This window comes from Lepidochelys olivacea, assembly GCF_965140295.1.
Source record: "Lepidochelys olivacea isolate rLepOli2 genome assembly, chromosome: 24".
In the NCBI taxonomy this organism is placed as follows: Eukaryota; Metazoa; Chordata; order Testudines; family Cheloniidae; genus Lepidochelys; species Lepidochelys olivacea.
Window position 1 is genome coordinate 9,495,781 of NC_140434.1, and position 16,388 is coordinate 9,512,168.

The 16,388-nt window shown below is 52.0% G+C and overlaps 1 protein-coding gene across 1 annotated transcript; it reads left to right on the forward strand.

The window, feature by feature from the left end:
- Positions 1–9,072: 9,072 nt before the first annotated feature.
- On the forward strand, positions 9,073–16,162 carry LOC311512654 (coxsackievirus and adenovirus receptor homolog). Its single transcript, XM_084614005.1, has 4 exons — positions 9,073–9,215; positions 11,593–11,684; positions 13,192–13,554; positions 14,674–16,162. Exons 2-4 carry the CDS (start codon positions 11,630–11,632, stop codon positions 14,775–14,777), a joined length of 522 nt encoding a protein of 173 aa, XP_084470131.1. The 5' UTR covers positions 9,073–9,215; positions 11,593–11,629; the 3' UTR covers positions 14,778–16,162.
- The last annotated feature ends 226 nt before the right edge of the window (positions 16,163–16,388 follow it).

Genomic DNA, 16,388 nt, shown 5'->3' on the forward strand with positions numbered 1-16,388 from the left:
CAGCCAAAGATGTAAAAGATAGATGGAGAGGATCAAAACAAGAAATAGACCAGATTTGTTTTGTACTCATTTGCCTCCTCCCCTGTCTAGGGGACTCATTCCTCTAGGTCACACTGCAGTCACTCACAGAGAAGGTGCAGCTAGGTAAATCTAGCCATGTATCAATCAGAGGCCAGACTAACCTCCTTGTTCCAATAAGAACAATAACTTAGGTGCACCATTTCTTATTGGAACCCTCCGTGAAGTCCTGCCTGAAATACTCGTTGATGTAAAGCTACCCCCTTTGTTGATTTTAGCTCCCTGAAGCCAACCCTGTAAGCCGTGTCGTCAGTCGCCCCTCCCTCCGTCAGAGAAACAGCAGACAATCGTTCCGCGCCTTTTTTCTGTGTGGATGCCATACCAAGGCAAGCATGGAGGCCGCTCAGCTCACTTTGGCAATTAGGAGCACATTAAACACCACACGCATTATCCAGCAGTATATGCAGCACCAGAACCTGGCAGAGCGATACCAGGCAAGCAGGCGACGTCAGCGCGATCACGTGAGTGATCAGGACATGGACACAGATTTCTCTGAAAGCATGGGCCCTGCCAATGCATGCATCATGGTGCTAATGGGGCAGGTTCATGCTGTGGAACGCCGATTCTGGGCTCAGGAAACAAGCACAGACTGGTGGGATCGCATAGTGTTGCAGGTCTGGGACGATTCCCAGTGGCTGCAAAACTTTCACATGCGTAAGGGCACTTTCATGGAACTTTGTGACTTGCTTTCCCCTGCCTTGAGGTGCATGAATACCAAGATGAGAGCAGCCCTCACAGTTGAGAAGCGAGTGGCGATAGCCCTGTGGAAGCTTGCAACGCCAGACAGCTACCGGTCAGTTGGGAATCAATTTGGAGTGGGCAAATCTACTGTTGGGGCTGCTGTGATGCAAGTAGCCAACGCAATCAAAGATCTGCTGATATCAAGGGTAGTGACCCCGGGAAATGTGCAGGTCATAGTGGATGGCTTTGCTGCAATGGGATTCCCTAACTGTGGTGGGGCCATAGACGGAACCCATATCCCTATTGTGGCACCGGAGCACCAAGCCGCCGAGTACATAAACCGCAAGGGGTACTTTTCAATAGTGCTGCAAGCTCTGGTGGATCACAAGGGACGTTTCACCAACATCAACGTGGGATAGCAGGGAAAGGTACATGACGCTCGCATCTTCAGGAACTCTGGTCTGTTTCAAAAGCTGCAGGAAGGGACTTTATTCCCAGACCAGAAAATAACTGTTGGGGATGTTGAAATGCCTATATGTATCCTTGGGGACCCACCCTACCCCTTAATGCCATGGCTCATGAAGCCGTACACAGGCAGCCTGGACAGTAGTCAGGAGCTGTTCAACTACAGGCTGAGCAAGTGCAGAATGGTGGTAGAATGTGCTTTTGGACGTTAAAGGCGCGCTGGCGCAGTTTACTGACTCGCTTAGACCTCAGCAAAACCAATATTCCCACTGTTATTACTGCTTGCTGTGTGCTCCACAATATCTGTGAGAGTAAGGGGGAGACGTTTATGGCGGGGTGGGAGGTTGAGGCAAATCGCCTGGCTGCTGGTTACGTGCAGCCAGACACCAGGGCGGTTAGAAGAGCACAGGAGGGTGTGGTACGCATCAGAGAAGCTTTGAAAACCAGTTTCATGACTGGCCAGGCTACGGTGTGAAAGTTCAGTTTGTTTCTCCTTGATAAAACCCCCCGCCTCTTGGTTCACTCTACTTCCCTGTAAGCTAACCACCCTCCTCTCCTCCCTTCGATCACCGCTTGCAGAGGCAATAAAGTCATTGTTGCTTCACATTCATGCATTCTTTATTCATTCATCACACAAATAGGGGGATGACTACCAAGGTAGCCCAGGAGGGGTGGTGGAGGAGGGAAGGAAAATGCCACACAGCACTTTAAAAGTTTACAACTTTAAAATTTATTGAATGCCAGCCATCTTTTTTTTTTGGGCAATCCTCTGTGGCGGAGTGGCTGGTTGGCCGGTGGCCCCCCCACCGCGTTCTTGGGCGTCTGGGTGTGGAGGCTATGGAACTTGGGGAGGAGGGCGGTTGGTTACACAGGGGCTGTAGTGGCAGTCTGTGCTCCAGCTGCCTTTGCTGCAGCTCAACCATACATTGGAGCATATTGGTTTGATCCTCCAGCAGCCTCAGCATTGAATCCTGCCTCCTCTCATCACGCTGCCGCCACATTTGAGCTTCAGCCCTGTCTTCAGCCCGCCACTTACTCTCTTCAGCCCGCCACCTCTCCTCCCGGTCATTTTGTGCTTTCCTGCACTCTGACATTATTTGCCTCCACACATTCGTCTGTGCTCTGTCAGTGTGGGAGGACAGCATGAGCTCAGAGAACATTTCATCTCGAGTGCGTTTTTTCTTTCTAATCTTCACTAGCCTCTGGGAAGGAGAAGATCCTGTGATCATTGAAACACATGCAGCTGGTGGAGAAAAAAAAAGGGACAGCAGTATTTAAAAAGACACATTTTATAAAACAGTGGCTACACTCTTTCAGGGTAAACCTTGCTGTTAACATTACATATATAGCACATGTGCTTTCGTTACAAGGTCGCATTTTGCCTCCCCCCATCGCGTGGCTACCCCCTGAACCCTCCCCCCTCCCCGTGGCTAACAGCGGGGAACATTTCTGTTTAGCCACAGGCAAACAGCCCAGCAGGAATGGGCTCCTCTGAGTGTCCCCTGAAGAAAAGCACTCTATTTCAACCAGGTGACCATGAATTATATCTCACTCTCCTGAGGATAACACAGAGAGATAAAGAATGGATGTTGTTTGAATGCCAGCAAACATACACTGCAATGCTTTGTTGTACAATGATTCCCGAGTACGTGTTACTGGCCTGGAGTGGTAAAGTGTCCTACAATGGAGGATGCAATAAGGCTGCCCTCCCCAGAAACCTTTTGCAAAGGCTTTGGGAGTACATCCAGGAGAGCCGCGAATGCCAGGGCAAAGTAATCCTTTCACATGCTTGCTTTTAAACCATGTATAGTATTTTAAAAGGTACACTCACCAGAGGTCCCTTCTCTGCCTGCTGGGTCCAGGAGGCAGCCTTGGGTGGGTTCGGGGGTACTGGCTCCAGGTCCAGGGTGAGAAACCGTTCCTGGCTGTCGGGAAAACCAGTTTCTCTGCTTGCTTGCTGTGAGCTATCTACAAGCTCATCATCATCATCACCTTCTTCGTCCCCAAAACCTGCTTCCGTGTTGCCTCCATCTCCATTGAAGGAGTCAAACAACACGGCTGGGGTAGTGGTGGCTGAACCCCCTAAAACGGCATGCAGCTCATCATAGAAGCGGCATGTTTGGGGCTCTGACCCGGAGCGGCCGTTCGCCTCTCTGGTTTTCTGGTAGGCTTGCCTCAGCTCCTTCAGTTTCACACGGCACTGCTTCGGGTCCCTGTTATGGCCTCTGTCCTTCATGCCCTGGGAGATTTTGACAAAGGTTTTGGCATTTCGAAAACTGGAATGGAGTTCTGATAGCACGGATTCCTCTCCCCATACAGCGATCAGATCCCGTACCTCCCGTTCGGTCCATGCTGGAGCTCTTTTGCGATTCTGGGACTCCGTCATGGTCACCTCTGCTGATGAGCTCTGCATGGTCACCTGCAGCTTGCCACGCTGGCCAAACAGGAAATGAGATTCAAAAGTTCGCGGTTCTTTTCCTGTCTACCTGGCCAGTGCATCTGAATTGAGAGTGCTGTCCAGAGCGGTCACAATGGAGCACTCTGGGATAGCTCCCGGAGGCCAATACCGTCGAATTGTGTCCACAATACCCCAAATTCGAGCCAGCAAGGCCAATTTAAGCGCTAATCCACTTGTCGGGGTGGAGTAAGGAAATCGATTTTAAGAGCCCTTTAAGTCGAAATACAGGGCTTCATCGTGTGGACGGGTGCAGGTTAACATCGATTTAACGCTGCTAAATTTGACCTAAAGTCCTAGTGTAGACCAGGGCTATGATTGGACCCTTAATGTATAAATTTAAACATTGATATTAAATTTGTCCTGCTTTAAAACAGATTATCTATTCTGATACTGTCTGTCCATATGTCCAGTCTCACACATGCCACTTCAGAAAGAACAATAAGCTCAAATCTCAACTGCAATTCACTTTTCAAGTGTATTTTACTCATAGTAAATGGCTTTGCTGTTTCCATTTTTCAGAACAAATGGGTATAACTTTTCTTAACCACTAAGTAAGTGAAGTGCTGCTTAAAGTGCTAGACTGACGGTCCTAGAAACTGAAGTTCTCTGTTTAGTTACAAAAGCTGTGGCATGATCGGAAGCAAGGCAAGTTTTCCCACTTTTTCCCACCAATGCATTGCAGCCCTATCTCAGGAAATCCTCTATACGTGGAGACACAGTCAGGCGGCTCCGTGTGCTGCCCCGTCTGCAGGTGCCACCCCCCAGCTCCCATTGGTCGGGAACCCCGGCCAATAGGAGCTGCGGAACCAGTGCTTGGAGCGGGGGCAGCGTGCGGAGCCCCCTACCTGCCCCTACATCTAGGAGCTGGAGGGGGGACATGCTGCTGCTTCCAGGAGCTGCGTGGAGCCACAAGAGGCAGGGAGCCCTTTTTAGCCCTGCTGCGCCGCAGACCAGATTTTTTAATGGTCAGCGGGTCCCTTTTTGACCGGGCATTCTGGCCGGAAACTGGGCACCTGGCAACCCTAGGAGTGGGAAAGAGGGGAAGAGCAGCGAGTGACGGGGGAAGGTGAAAGAGGAGCGAACTGGGGGGGGCCTCAGGAGGAAGAGGCAGGGCAGGGGTGAGGCCTGGAGGAAGGGCTGGGACAGGGTGGAGCCTGGGCGGTGGGGGGACAAGGTGGGGCAGGGGCTCAGGGGGAAGGGGAGGTTCTGGCACTCCCCCCACCCAGCCTGCTTCAGTCCAGCCCCCTCCCAGACAGGAACTGCTCCCTCCTGTTCCAGCTCAGCCCGCCCAATCCAGGCATTCCCCCCCAGGCCTCCTCTGTCCTTGCCCCCCTGGGACAGGCACTACCCCCCAGTCTGCTCCAGCACTGCCCCCTTCTAGACAGCCACTTCCCCCCCCCCCACTGCAGCCTAGCCCCCCCAGCACAGGCACCTGCCCCCCCTGAATGTTCCAGCCAGGCCCCTCTGCAGGACAGGCCCTGCTCCCCCAGCCTGCTCCAGCCCACAGGACAGGGACTGCCCCATCAGCCTGCTCCGGCACTGCCCCCCACCAGCACAGGCATTGCCCCCCCAGGATAGGCACTGCCCCCCCTCAGTCTGCTCCGGCCCAGCTCCCCCAGGACAGGCACTGGCCCCCATGAATGTTCCAGCCAGGCCCCGCCGCAGGACAGGCCCTGCCCCCCGGCCCCGTCTGCTCTGGCCCAGCCACCCCCCGGGGCAGGCCTTACGTGGTGGTGCGGGGGAGTTGAATAGCTCTATGGAAAGGGGCCGGGCCAGCCTGGATGTGCCCTGGACACAGTCCCTGGAGTAGAGAATGGGGCTCGGGCTCCGAAGCCTGCTCAGGCCTTGGGCTCTCTGCCAGCTAGTGCCCACTGGGGGGGGCAGGGTATACTTCTAGCAAGAGGGGCATTCATCCATTGAGACGCAGACTGAGACCCACCAAACTCATCACACAGACAGCTGCCAAGCAGCCCCATGGCACCAGCCGAGGCTGGGTTCACACCAGTGACCAGTCTCCCCAAGAAACGTCGGCACTCGGAGCTGCGACTGCCCTGTGCCTGTCTCACCCTGGTGCCTGGCCATGGGGCAGGGCTCTGAAGGGGCTGCGTGGTTTGGGCTGTGTCCCCGGAGGGCACTAGCTAAGGTTTATCTGGGCTGCATGGGTCCCCTGGCTGCATTAATGTGAGCAGCTGGGCCTCAGGAGCAGGCAGTGAGCCAAGAGAACACCCAGACACAGCCGGGGTTGGGCAGCCGCTTTCTCGCCAGAGCCAGAGATCCGCACAGAGACACGGGGGGGGAGGGGAGGGCGGGGGGGAGGGAGGGAGGGCTCCGCGCTGGACCTGGCCCATCTAGTAAAATACAGCAACGTGGCATTAGGGGAGCCTGGGGGCCAGATGGGAGGGGATAAGACAGGCAGAGCAGCCGGGAATCTGCCTGGCTCTTGTGAAAAAAGGGACGACACCACATGTCGTAGGGCGCACGGGTGGAAGCAGCCTATGCTTTGGATTGTAAGGTGCGGGGGGCACTTGCATGCGCCATATCGTTCGTGGGTGTAGGCGGCCACACGCTGCGCTGGGTGAGTGAATGGTGCAAGGGGCAGGGAGACATGGGCTCAGTGCACCAGGCTGAAAGATGTTTGCATCCACAGGCTTCCTTCCTGCCCCTTGGCTCTCGCCCCTTAACTCCGTCATGCTTTTGCCCTTGCCTCTCTCCCCACCTGCAACGGATTGTGCCCCTTGTCTCCACTGAGCCCCAGGCCCTGGCTCCAGTCGGGCGGGAGCAGCTCTGACTCTGCTATGCCCCAGTTCTTCAGGCTGGCTGTCATAAATATAAAGGGAAGGGTAAACACCTTTAAAATCCCTCCTGGCCAGAGGAAAAACCCTTTCACCTGTAAAGGGTTAAGAAGCTAGGATGACCTCGCTGGCACCGGACCAAAATGACCAATAAGGAGACAAGATACTTTCAAAGCTGCGGGGGGAGGGGGGAGAGAAACAAAGGTTCTCTCTGTCTGTGTGATGCTTTTGCTGGGAACAGAAAAGGAATGGAGTCTTAGAACTTAGTAAGTCATCTAGCTAGATATGCATTAGATTCTGTTTTGTTTAAACGGCTGATAAAATAAGCTGTGCTGAATGGAATGGATATTCCTGTTTTTGAGTCTTTTTGTAACTTAAGCTTTTGCCTAGTGGGATTCTCTATGTTTTGAATCTAATTACCCTGTAAGGTATTTACCATCCTGATTTTACAGAGGTGATTCTTTTATTTTTTCTTCAATTAAAATTCTTCTTTTAAGAACCTGATTGCTTTTTCATTGTTCTTAAGATCCAAGGGTTTGGGTCTGTGGTCACCTATGCAAATTGGTGAGGATTTTTATCAAGCCTTCCCCAAGAAAGGGGGTGTAAGGTTTGGGAGGAGTTTGGGGGGAAAGATGTTGCCAAGCGGGCTCTTTCCCAGTTATATATCTGTTAGACATTTGGTGGTGGCAGCAATAAAGTCCAAGGGCAAAAGGTAAAATAGTTTGTACTTTGGGGAAGTTTTAACCTAAGCTGGTAAGAATAAGCGTAGGGGGTTTTCATGCAGGTCCCCACATCTGTACCCTAGAGTTCAGAGTGGGGAAGGAACCTTGACACTGGCATTCAAAGGGGCCCAAGAACTTTAGGTGCCCAAATTTCCACCAGCCCCTTCACAAATCCCAGCCTAGCCGTGGTGTGGCACTAGCTGGCACAGCACAGCTGCTTTGGATTGGGCTTCTTGGCCTGCTGGAATGGTGCCGGCCGCCCCAGGTGGAAATCCTACCTGAGCTACCCCAGAGGCACCCGACGGAGCTCTAACGCTGCTGTGGTGGTTGTGAACGCTCATTGTGCTTCTCGAGCTCTCTGATGTGAGGGGTCAGCAATTTGTTTTCCCAATGTGCACTCAGACCAGCAGCCGATGGCTCACGGATCGGCACTGGTCCGCGGACCGCCACTTTGAGTAGCACTGGTTTAGAGAACCTGCCTTCTGGATCGCAGATGGACACACGTCTCCCTTTTGTCTGGGCACCTCGACTTCCCTTGCGATCATCCGTTCCCTCTAGCCCTCGCCTCGGGCGACAGCTTAGAGGTCACATTGTCCAAGTTCTGTGGTTCAGAGGACACTCTTCCACGGCCTCTAGGCCCTCGCCTGCTCAGCGTCACTTGCAAGAGCCTGCTGCAGTCCGGAGAGTTCTGATCCCAGGCTGTCCACTGAGCGAGCAGAGCGGTTTCACTGTGAAATCGGCTAATCAACTCCAGAGTCCTGCTGCGGAACCAGATGAAAGGAAAGTGGATTCGGCTCAGATTCCTTCCTCCCACAAGCCAACCTTAGCACGAAAGTGACACGAGGCCGGTGGGTGGGCGGGCAGGTGGACAGCCTTGATCTCTGCTTGATCCGTCAGCCATGGAATTGTTCTTGGGTTCTCCACTGGGTTGTGATCCCAAACACCTGGGAGTCACATGCTTGGGGGCTGCCTTCGCAGCTGTTCAAGGCTCCCTGCGTCATTTTGCTGTTTACGGGGACGTTGATCTCCAAGCCCCGTTCCCTCAAAAAAACCCACCCTCTCTCCTGACACCCTTAGGGGTCCGTCTGGATCTACATCGGGTAAAGTTCATCCTGAGTATGTTCTAGCTACACTGCCTCCATGTGGTCTGCCCCAGCAGATTGCTGTCTCCTCTTATAGACTGGAAGCACCTTGCAGCCTGGATTTCCATGGTTTGTGTGCAACATGCAGCACAACAGGGCCCTGATCTCACTCAGGGTCTGTGCAAAATGGGGGACCCCAATCTTGGTCATGGTCTGTCCTGCACCTGGCACAATGGGGGCCCTGATCTTGCACAAGGTCTGTGCAGCACCTGGCACAATGGGGCCCTGATCTCAGCCAGGGTCTGGTCTCACCTGGCACAATGAGTGCCTGATCTTGGTTGGGGGTCTGTGCAGGGCCAGAACAATTGGGCCCTGGTCTCAGGCAGGAGCCTCTACTGCAAAACAGCCAGTTACTGACTATGATAAATTCCACGTCTGCTTAACCAGGCGCACAAAGGGGCAACTTCCACTCTGCTGAAATCAGATGAGGCCAAGCTGAGCCGTACCCATGATGTGTCTGACTCATGACCCTTTTCTGTGCAGGGGCAGGAGGTCCCTGGGTTCACAAGGCACTGGGCTGAGAACCAGCAGCTCATTTCAAGTGATCTGGTCAGCTGCCATCGTGTGGGAACAGCTCTCTGTTCCTAACAGCCTGAGCTGCATTTGCTCCAGCAGCTGGGCTGTGGGACACAACTGTCGGCACTTCAGATAACCCATATGATGGATTTGACACTTGGGATGTGAGGAGGGGCTATGGGTGGTGTGACTCAGGATGCCCGCCCAGTATAATCATGCCAAGCTGGACTCACTTGCCAACTTGCATGCCAGGAGAGGCAAGGAGGTGAATGGGCTGTGTGATATGGAGAGAAAGAAGAGAAACTTACATTGCACAGTGGAGATTGCTGATCTGTGAGAAACGGAGAACAACATCCTGCAGGTGAGATAGATCTAATCTAATCTATCTATCTATCTATCCCCATACACTCTATCTATCTATCTATCTATCTATCTATCTATCCCCATGCAAATGTTAGGAACCATTAGGAAAGGGATACATAAGAACGGCCACACTGGGTCAGAGCAAAGATCCATCCAGCCCAGTATCCTGTCTTCCAACAGTGGCCAGTGCCAGGTGCCCCAGAGGGAATGGACAGAACAAGTAATCCATCCCCTGTTGCCCATTCCCAGCTTCTGGCAAACAAAAGCTAGATAATAAGACAGAAAATATCATATTACCTTTATATAAATCCATCGTACACCCACATCTTGAATACTGTGTGGTGATCTGGTTGTCCCATCTCAAAAAAGATATATTGGAATTGGAATACGTACAGAAAAGGTAAAAAAAAAAAATTATTAGGGGTATAGAACAGCTTCTGTATGAGAAGAGGTTAAAAGTATGGGGACTTTTCAGCTTGGAAAAGTGACGACTAAGGGGCGATATGATAGAGGTTTATATAATCTTGACTGGTGTGGAGAAAGTGAATAAGGAAGGGTTATTTACTCCTTCTCATAGCACAAGAACAGGGGTCACTCAATGAAATTAACAGGCAGCAGGTTTAAAACAAACAAAAGAAAGGCATTTTTCACACAATGCACAGTCAACCTGTGGAACTCCTTGCCCCGGGACGTTGTGAAGGCCAAAACTATAACAGCGTTCAAAAAAGAACTCGATACGTTTCTGGATGATAGGTCCAGGATGGACAGGGATGCAACCCCATCCTCCCTAGCCTCTGTTTGCCAGAAGCTGGGAGTGGACAAGGGGGGATGGTTCACTCAATGATTGCCTGATCTGTTCATTCCTTCTGAAGCACCTGGCATTGCCATTGTCAGAAGACACGATACTGGGCTTGATGGACCATTGGTCTGACCCAGTATGGCTGTTCTTATGTTCTTATATTCTTAAATCTATCTATCGTCACTGCAGTATCTCAGTGCGTCCCCAGGAAGTCGATATCCATCAGGAATCCCAATGCATTTTCTGTGCTGCTTGCTTTATTCTGGCATGATTTTTATTTAAAAAATACAAAAGCATTCTTGACTTATTTTTCGAGAGAAATCCTCAAACCAACTCGTCCTCCCCTGTCCCCCTGCCCAGTGGGCAAGACCAGCTGTCCCACAGGAACGCAGCCAGTAGTTGTAGCCTCGTTGGTTCTCCAGAAATGCAAACAGATTAGCCTGTGGCTTCATGCTCTCAGCTTCCCTTTGCTTTCTTTAAATGTTGACACTGAGTTTAGCTTGTTCCTAGCGGCATTTTCAGGCTGGGTCACGGGGGCAGCTCCAGGTTGGTATCTGCCTTTTCATGGAGGGGAGAACCTTTTTTGCATTGGTTTACCTGTTGCTGGATTTGAACCAGGTGTTCGCCATGGATTAGCGTAATTGAATATTTGCTATGGAGGCTTGGCACTATTCGATTTTCATTTTTTGGCCATTTCTGTGGATAATATTGATGGTTATTTTAAAGCAATTTTTAGGTTTATTGATTTAGATGGTCACAGTTGCAGGAAACTGCAGTGATTTGAAGTCGCAGGGTCCTCGCCTCAGCACCTCCGTGCTCCCAAAATGAACACGTTATAGGGAGCATGGGCGGAGGCCAGCTCCCCCCCCCCCCATCTAAACAGGCCCTGCTCCAACTCTGGTAATGCCAGCAAACATGGTGATTTACATGAACGTGGCCAATACATTCTCAAGCAGTATTTTTCTTATTTTGCTTCTCTGTTAATATCGGTGAAAATGTTTTTGCAGTGGTTTGTGAGTATCTAGTGAAATCAGCATTTGCTGACATTTACTGATAACAGTAAAAACTTTCCAAGCCTACTCATATGATCTGTAACCTATTCAGAGAGGATGAAAATCACTGATAAGCTATTGAGACAGATGCCAGCTGGATGGAATTTCTCTATGTAGCCATGCTGGAAACTGGCTTATCTCGCTTTGCCAGGTAGGAAGGAAGCAAGAAGAATTTGCCCCCAGTCAGCCTCTGCTGCGTTGAGAGGGGAGGGAAGTTGGTAGGGGCCGGAGAGGAATCACTGCCCTATTGGAGAGTGTGGTGGGAGGGAGTGAATGATGGTGGGCGGTATGGAAAAAACTCCCACTGCTATTTCCAGATTCTTCTTAGGATCCAGATATGTCCTTCCCCGGGCTGCATCTGAGCTTTGCAGCTGTCCCTGGTCTCTGATCTTGGAGGGAGGGGCTCACCCATCGAGACCAGGACTACTCCCTGGTGTAGTTTGCTTGGGGTTTTGCTGGCTCAGCCAGGTTCCCCTCCTGTTTGCATGTAGTGACCCCTTCTGCCTTTCTTTTCCCTCTCTCAGGTCAGGGGGAGCAGAGCTGCCATAACAGCCGGTGGAGATGGGGCGTGATCTGTTGCACCTGGGTTTCCTCATCACAGTTGTCCAGCAGCTAGGTAAATACTGGGAGTGTCACCGCACGGCTGTTCTGTCTGTGTGGGATTGGGATGGGGGTCTCAAATGGGTTGGGGTCCTTCTCTAGAGCCCAGCACGCAGGGACCTCAGAGTGCTCTGCAGACAGTAGTTAACAACGCCTCTATTCTATTCTATTCTATTCAGGTTCGTGCCCATCACCATGGTACCTGATCAACTCACAACCTCCCTGGGAGGCAGCTTAATATTAGAGTTGGTTGACATTTTGAAACAGAATTTTTCTGCTGTTGTCCAAAACCAGCCTGGTCACGTTCTTCTCTACCAGACCTGGCCTAGTCACAGAGCTCACTTACCCACCCCAGCTGTGCTCGTCAGCATAAGATCTTTTAATGCTCTGCCAGGTATGGCTGGGGCTAGTTGAAATAAGGTGTTTTATACACTGCGCCACCTAATGGCTGAACACTACAATACGGTTTAACGTTCCATTACGTCTCCCCCTTCTAAGTTCTACATTCCCATCATTTACCATAGTTTCCCGGCCACGCTCTCTTTGAAGTTCAGTACGGATCAGGCCGTTGAGTGTCTCTGAATTGTGCTGGTTTCCTAATTACAGAACCTGAACATGGAACAACTTGGTCATCTGGCTGTCCGTTAGTTACGACTGGCTCTGGTCGGTTTGGAATCCTTGAGCCTTCTTCGTGTTCTGCATCTGCCACCTGTAGAGTTTACTCTGTTGATTGTTCCTGCTGAGGAACAAAGTGTGGGTGTTGATGGTTTCTGCTGAACTCTCCACCATCTGTCTTGATCACATATGATCTAGGCACAGAATTCTTTTTCTTTAGGACAGCTGGCGTTGTGCATCCTTTTTCTCCATCCGATTTGGCATGAATATGGTCACCAGGTTCTAGACCTGGCAGTTCTCTAACTGAGCGAGGTCTGTTGTATACATGTTCCTAAGCTCTCTTAGCGTTTTTTATCTGGTTTGAGACAAGGAACGTGGGCCCTGGTCATTGCAGATCCCCTTGTGCCTTTCCTCCAGGCCAGGCTCTTCACGTCAGTGCCCTGATTCCCAGCTCAGCCTCCTTCCCCCACCCCCATCTCCATTTGGACCCAGGTTTCTTCTACACTTCGTTTTGCTCGGTGGCTGCCTGTCTGGGGTGGTTGGAGTGACTCTCAGGCTGAGTGCATGGTTGGTAAAGCACGGAGGGCTCCTTCGGGTGAAACGGGAGTGCTTCAGTAAGCTCTGTTCTGCTTGCATTGTTCCATTAAATCCTCTGGCCGTTAATTCAATCCCTTCATGTGTGTCTTCTCCATGGAGTTATTTGATGAGGGGAGAGGGGCACAGCCCTGGGCTGACTGGCTTACTGGGATGTTGCAGTTCTGGTGCCATGGTGGTGGTGGTGACAAGGCCGTAGGACAGGCTCAGTAGTAGCCAGAGGCCCGGGTCAGGATCAGCTTCAGGTGGGTACCGACAGCATTAGACATGGCTCCTGCTCACCAGGGTTGTGACTTTGCTCTGCTGTTCCCTAGCCTGCCCGGCTGAGCCATGTGGGAACACCTCCCACACCCAGCTGCAGGCCCAGGTCGGGGAGAACATCTCCATGAGTTGCCCCTTCTCAGTCTACGATCCCAGAAAGGTCTCAACGGTTATGTGGAACTATCGGAGCCAGACCAATGAAACCAACCTCTACATGAGCAGCAATGGGAGCGAGAATTGCTCACACTACAGGCCACGCTTCGAGGGCAGGACGTGGGTTAACGCCACAGGGCTGGCCCATGGCGACGCCACCCTGCACCTTGCCGGAGTCACAGCGTCCGACCAAGGGAACTTCTCCTGCTATGTGGGCCTGGGCTACGACTGCGTGTCTGTGGAGGTGCAGCTCTGGGTCAGCGGTAAGTAGGAGGGAGGGGCGAGGAGGCACGTGTTGGGCGGAGAGGCCTCCGGGCCACCTCGGCTTTTGGATTCAGCCTTGGGGAGAAGAGAATGAGAATCTGAGAGCTGAGTGTCCATTTGGGCTCATCCCCACCCCCAGTGGGCGTCATACGGCCTGACTGAACCTGGCAGCATGTGTGTAGCAGGGAGCCAGGCCCTTTCTATGTACAAACACGGCCCCTGCTTCCCAGAGTATCTGAGTTGCTCCCCATCCTTAATCCCAGCCCCCTTGTGAGGGTGGGCCGGGCTGTCTCCCCCATTGCACAGCTGGGAAACTGAGGCACAGAGCTACGCAAGGGATGTCTGCATTGCACGCAGCGTGCGGAATTGCAGCCCCTGGAGACATCCCCGCACTAGTGGGGAAGCAATGGCAGCCAGGGCTGTATAAGCTGGGACCCTGCAGGTCAACTTGGGTGGTGAGCCCATGCTGCCAGGATGTGAACTAGCTAGAGTCAGCTCCCTTGGGTTTGTCAACATGTGCTGCAGTTCTGCCCCCTGATGGCAGGACAGCCCTACCCTAGGGGGTCTGTGGCAGAACAGGGAATTGAACCTTGATCTCCCAAGTCTCTGGCTAGTGTCCGAACAGTGGGGCACCCTGCCTCTCGTCCTGCTCGTGGTGGGTCCGTGGCCGCACGGGCCCCATGCTATGACATGGCACCGACGCACCATGATGCCCGGTTGACGCGCGGGCTGATGACATGCCAATAGTGTGACATCCCATCAGACAAATCCCCAGGGCCTGGCGAGGGGCAGCTCTGTGCGATGCCAGCGCAACATGGCATGGCAGTGCAGACACAGAGCCCCCAGATGCAATGACTTGGGGAGGAGGCAAAGTCCCAGAGGCCACCACCCTGTGCAAACAGCCCTCTGCATGTGCCTGCAGAACGTCTGCCAGGGGCTCTGGCAGTGAAGCCCCAGCGGCTGAAGAGCAAGCTGGCTGGCATAAGACGTCTGCTAAACAGGAGCTTTGCTGGTGTAGATTCTGGGTTCGGGGACTCCCCATGAGCCAGCAGACCAGTTTGCTCCCCACCAATCTGGGAAGCCTCGAGTGGATCAAACCTTTTCCTTCTTCTTTGCAGAACATCATCAAGAGTCTAGGTTGGAACTAAACTGCGGGCTCGCTGCCATCTGCTTCTCTGGCCTGGTGCTTTCCCTTGCTGCAGCAGTTACCCTGTGCGTGTGAGCGCAGGGACGGGGGCTAGGCCCCAACTGGGGCATGGCTGTGAAACACTCGGAAGCCTCCGTGTGATCAAAGGGGACAGCCACCTCCTTGAACACGCCAGCCTCTCTCACATCTCAGCGCTGCAGATGGCATGGGGCCCTCCAAGACAGGCTGGTACATGAAACATACACAGCTGGGACACTGAACGCTTGTCTACACTGAAACTCTACCCTGGTGCCGCTATGCTTCAGTGTAGGCACCACCTGTGCCGACGGGAGGGGTTGTCCCATCGCTGCGGATAATCCACCTTCCCGAGTGATGGTAGCCAGGTTGATGGAAGAAGTCTCCTGTTGGCCTAGTGCTGTCTACACGGGGAGTTAGGTTGGCTTAACTGTGCCGCTCAGGGCTGTGGATTTTTCACATAGCTGGGCAACGTAATTATGACAACCTAAATTTCTTTTTTAGACCAGGCCTTAGGGTCCTGCATTGCTCCTAGCAAGGCACAGAGGAAGCCAGCTTACCAGTGTCCAGTATTTCCCGGCATGAAGGATTTTTTTGCAAATGACTCTGTGCCTCAATGAGTTTATTATAATGCAAAACTGGACAAGCGGCATTGAGGGTCACGTTGCCCCGAAGAACTCGGAGGGTGGCGGTTCTCTTCCAGCTTCTCTTCCAGCCAGAAACTGAGTGCTTGTCCCACAGGACCATTTCTTCCTTGTAAACACAGAGCGAACTCGAATCCCACAGTATTCCCACAAGCCCCGTCTCCAAATCCAAGCCGTTAAAGGGCATGCCCCGAGATTTACTGGTCCCTTGCCACTCATTTATTCTCTCTCAGACAGACTTCACTCAGCTGGCTTTATCAGAGAGTGCCCTTCTGTGATAAATGAAGCTCCCTTTTATGGACACTCAGCCAGCCAGTAGATATAAAATTCCTCTTAGGAGCTGTTCTCTAATTGCTCTACCTCTAAAGGGTTAAAAAGTCTCAGTGTTATGAGTAGGTAAAAGGAAGTGAGTGGGCACCTGTCCAAAAGAGCCAATGGGAAGGCTAGAACGTTTGAAAATTGAAACAAGGCTCCCCTTTTGTCTGTCTGGGGTTGTTCCCTGGGGAGAGGTGGACAGGGCAGAGCTGTGCTGTAAGAGCTTGGGCCAGGTATGAAAAAAACCATCAGTATCATACCTAGAAATTACTCATTTAAAAACCTCAGGTATGTAAGTAGACCAGGAAATGTCCAGGAAGACGCGATTAGGTTTATCCCTTTTATTTTGTTATGGCTTGTGGATTCCTCTGTGCTAACCCCAGGTGCTTTTTGTTTTGCTTGTAACCTTTCAGCTGGACCTCAAGAGAGCTATTCTTGAGGTTAATCCTTCTAGGGTTGTTGTTTTTTAATCTAGCAAATGCCTGAGTTCCCAGATGTATTTTGTTTCTTTTTTTTTATTAATAAAATTTACCTTTTTTAAGAACAGAATTGAATTTTTTGTGTCCTAAGAGGTTTGTGCCCATGTTGTTTAAATTAGCAGGTGGCAACAGCTGATTTCCCCCCCCTTTTTTTTTCTTTCTCAGCTTTTCCCCGGAGGGGGCGTGAAAGGGCTTGAGGGTATCCCACAGGAAGGAACACCCAAGTGAACCTT

What these genes read in the sequence shown, in the direction of transcription:
- LOC311512654 (XM_084614005.1), top strand. Translation starts at nt 11,630, where the DNA reads ATGGGGCGTGATCTGTTGCACCTGGGTTTCCTCATCACAGTTGTCCAG. An exon ending in CACAGTTGTCCAGCAGCTAG is followed by an intron (nt 11,685 to 13,191) that starts GTAAATACTGGG and finishes GCTGTTCCCTAG; the next exon opens with CCTGCCCGGCTGAGCCATGT. An exon ending in GGTGCAGCTCTGGGTCAGCG is followed by an intron (nt 13,555 to 14,673) that starts GTAAGTAGGAGG and finishes TCTTCTTTGCAG; the next exon opens with AACATCATCAAGAGTCTAGG.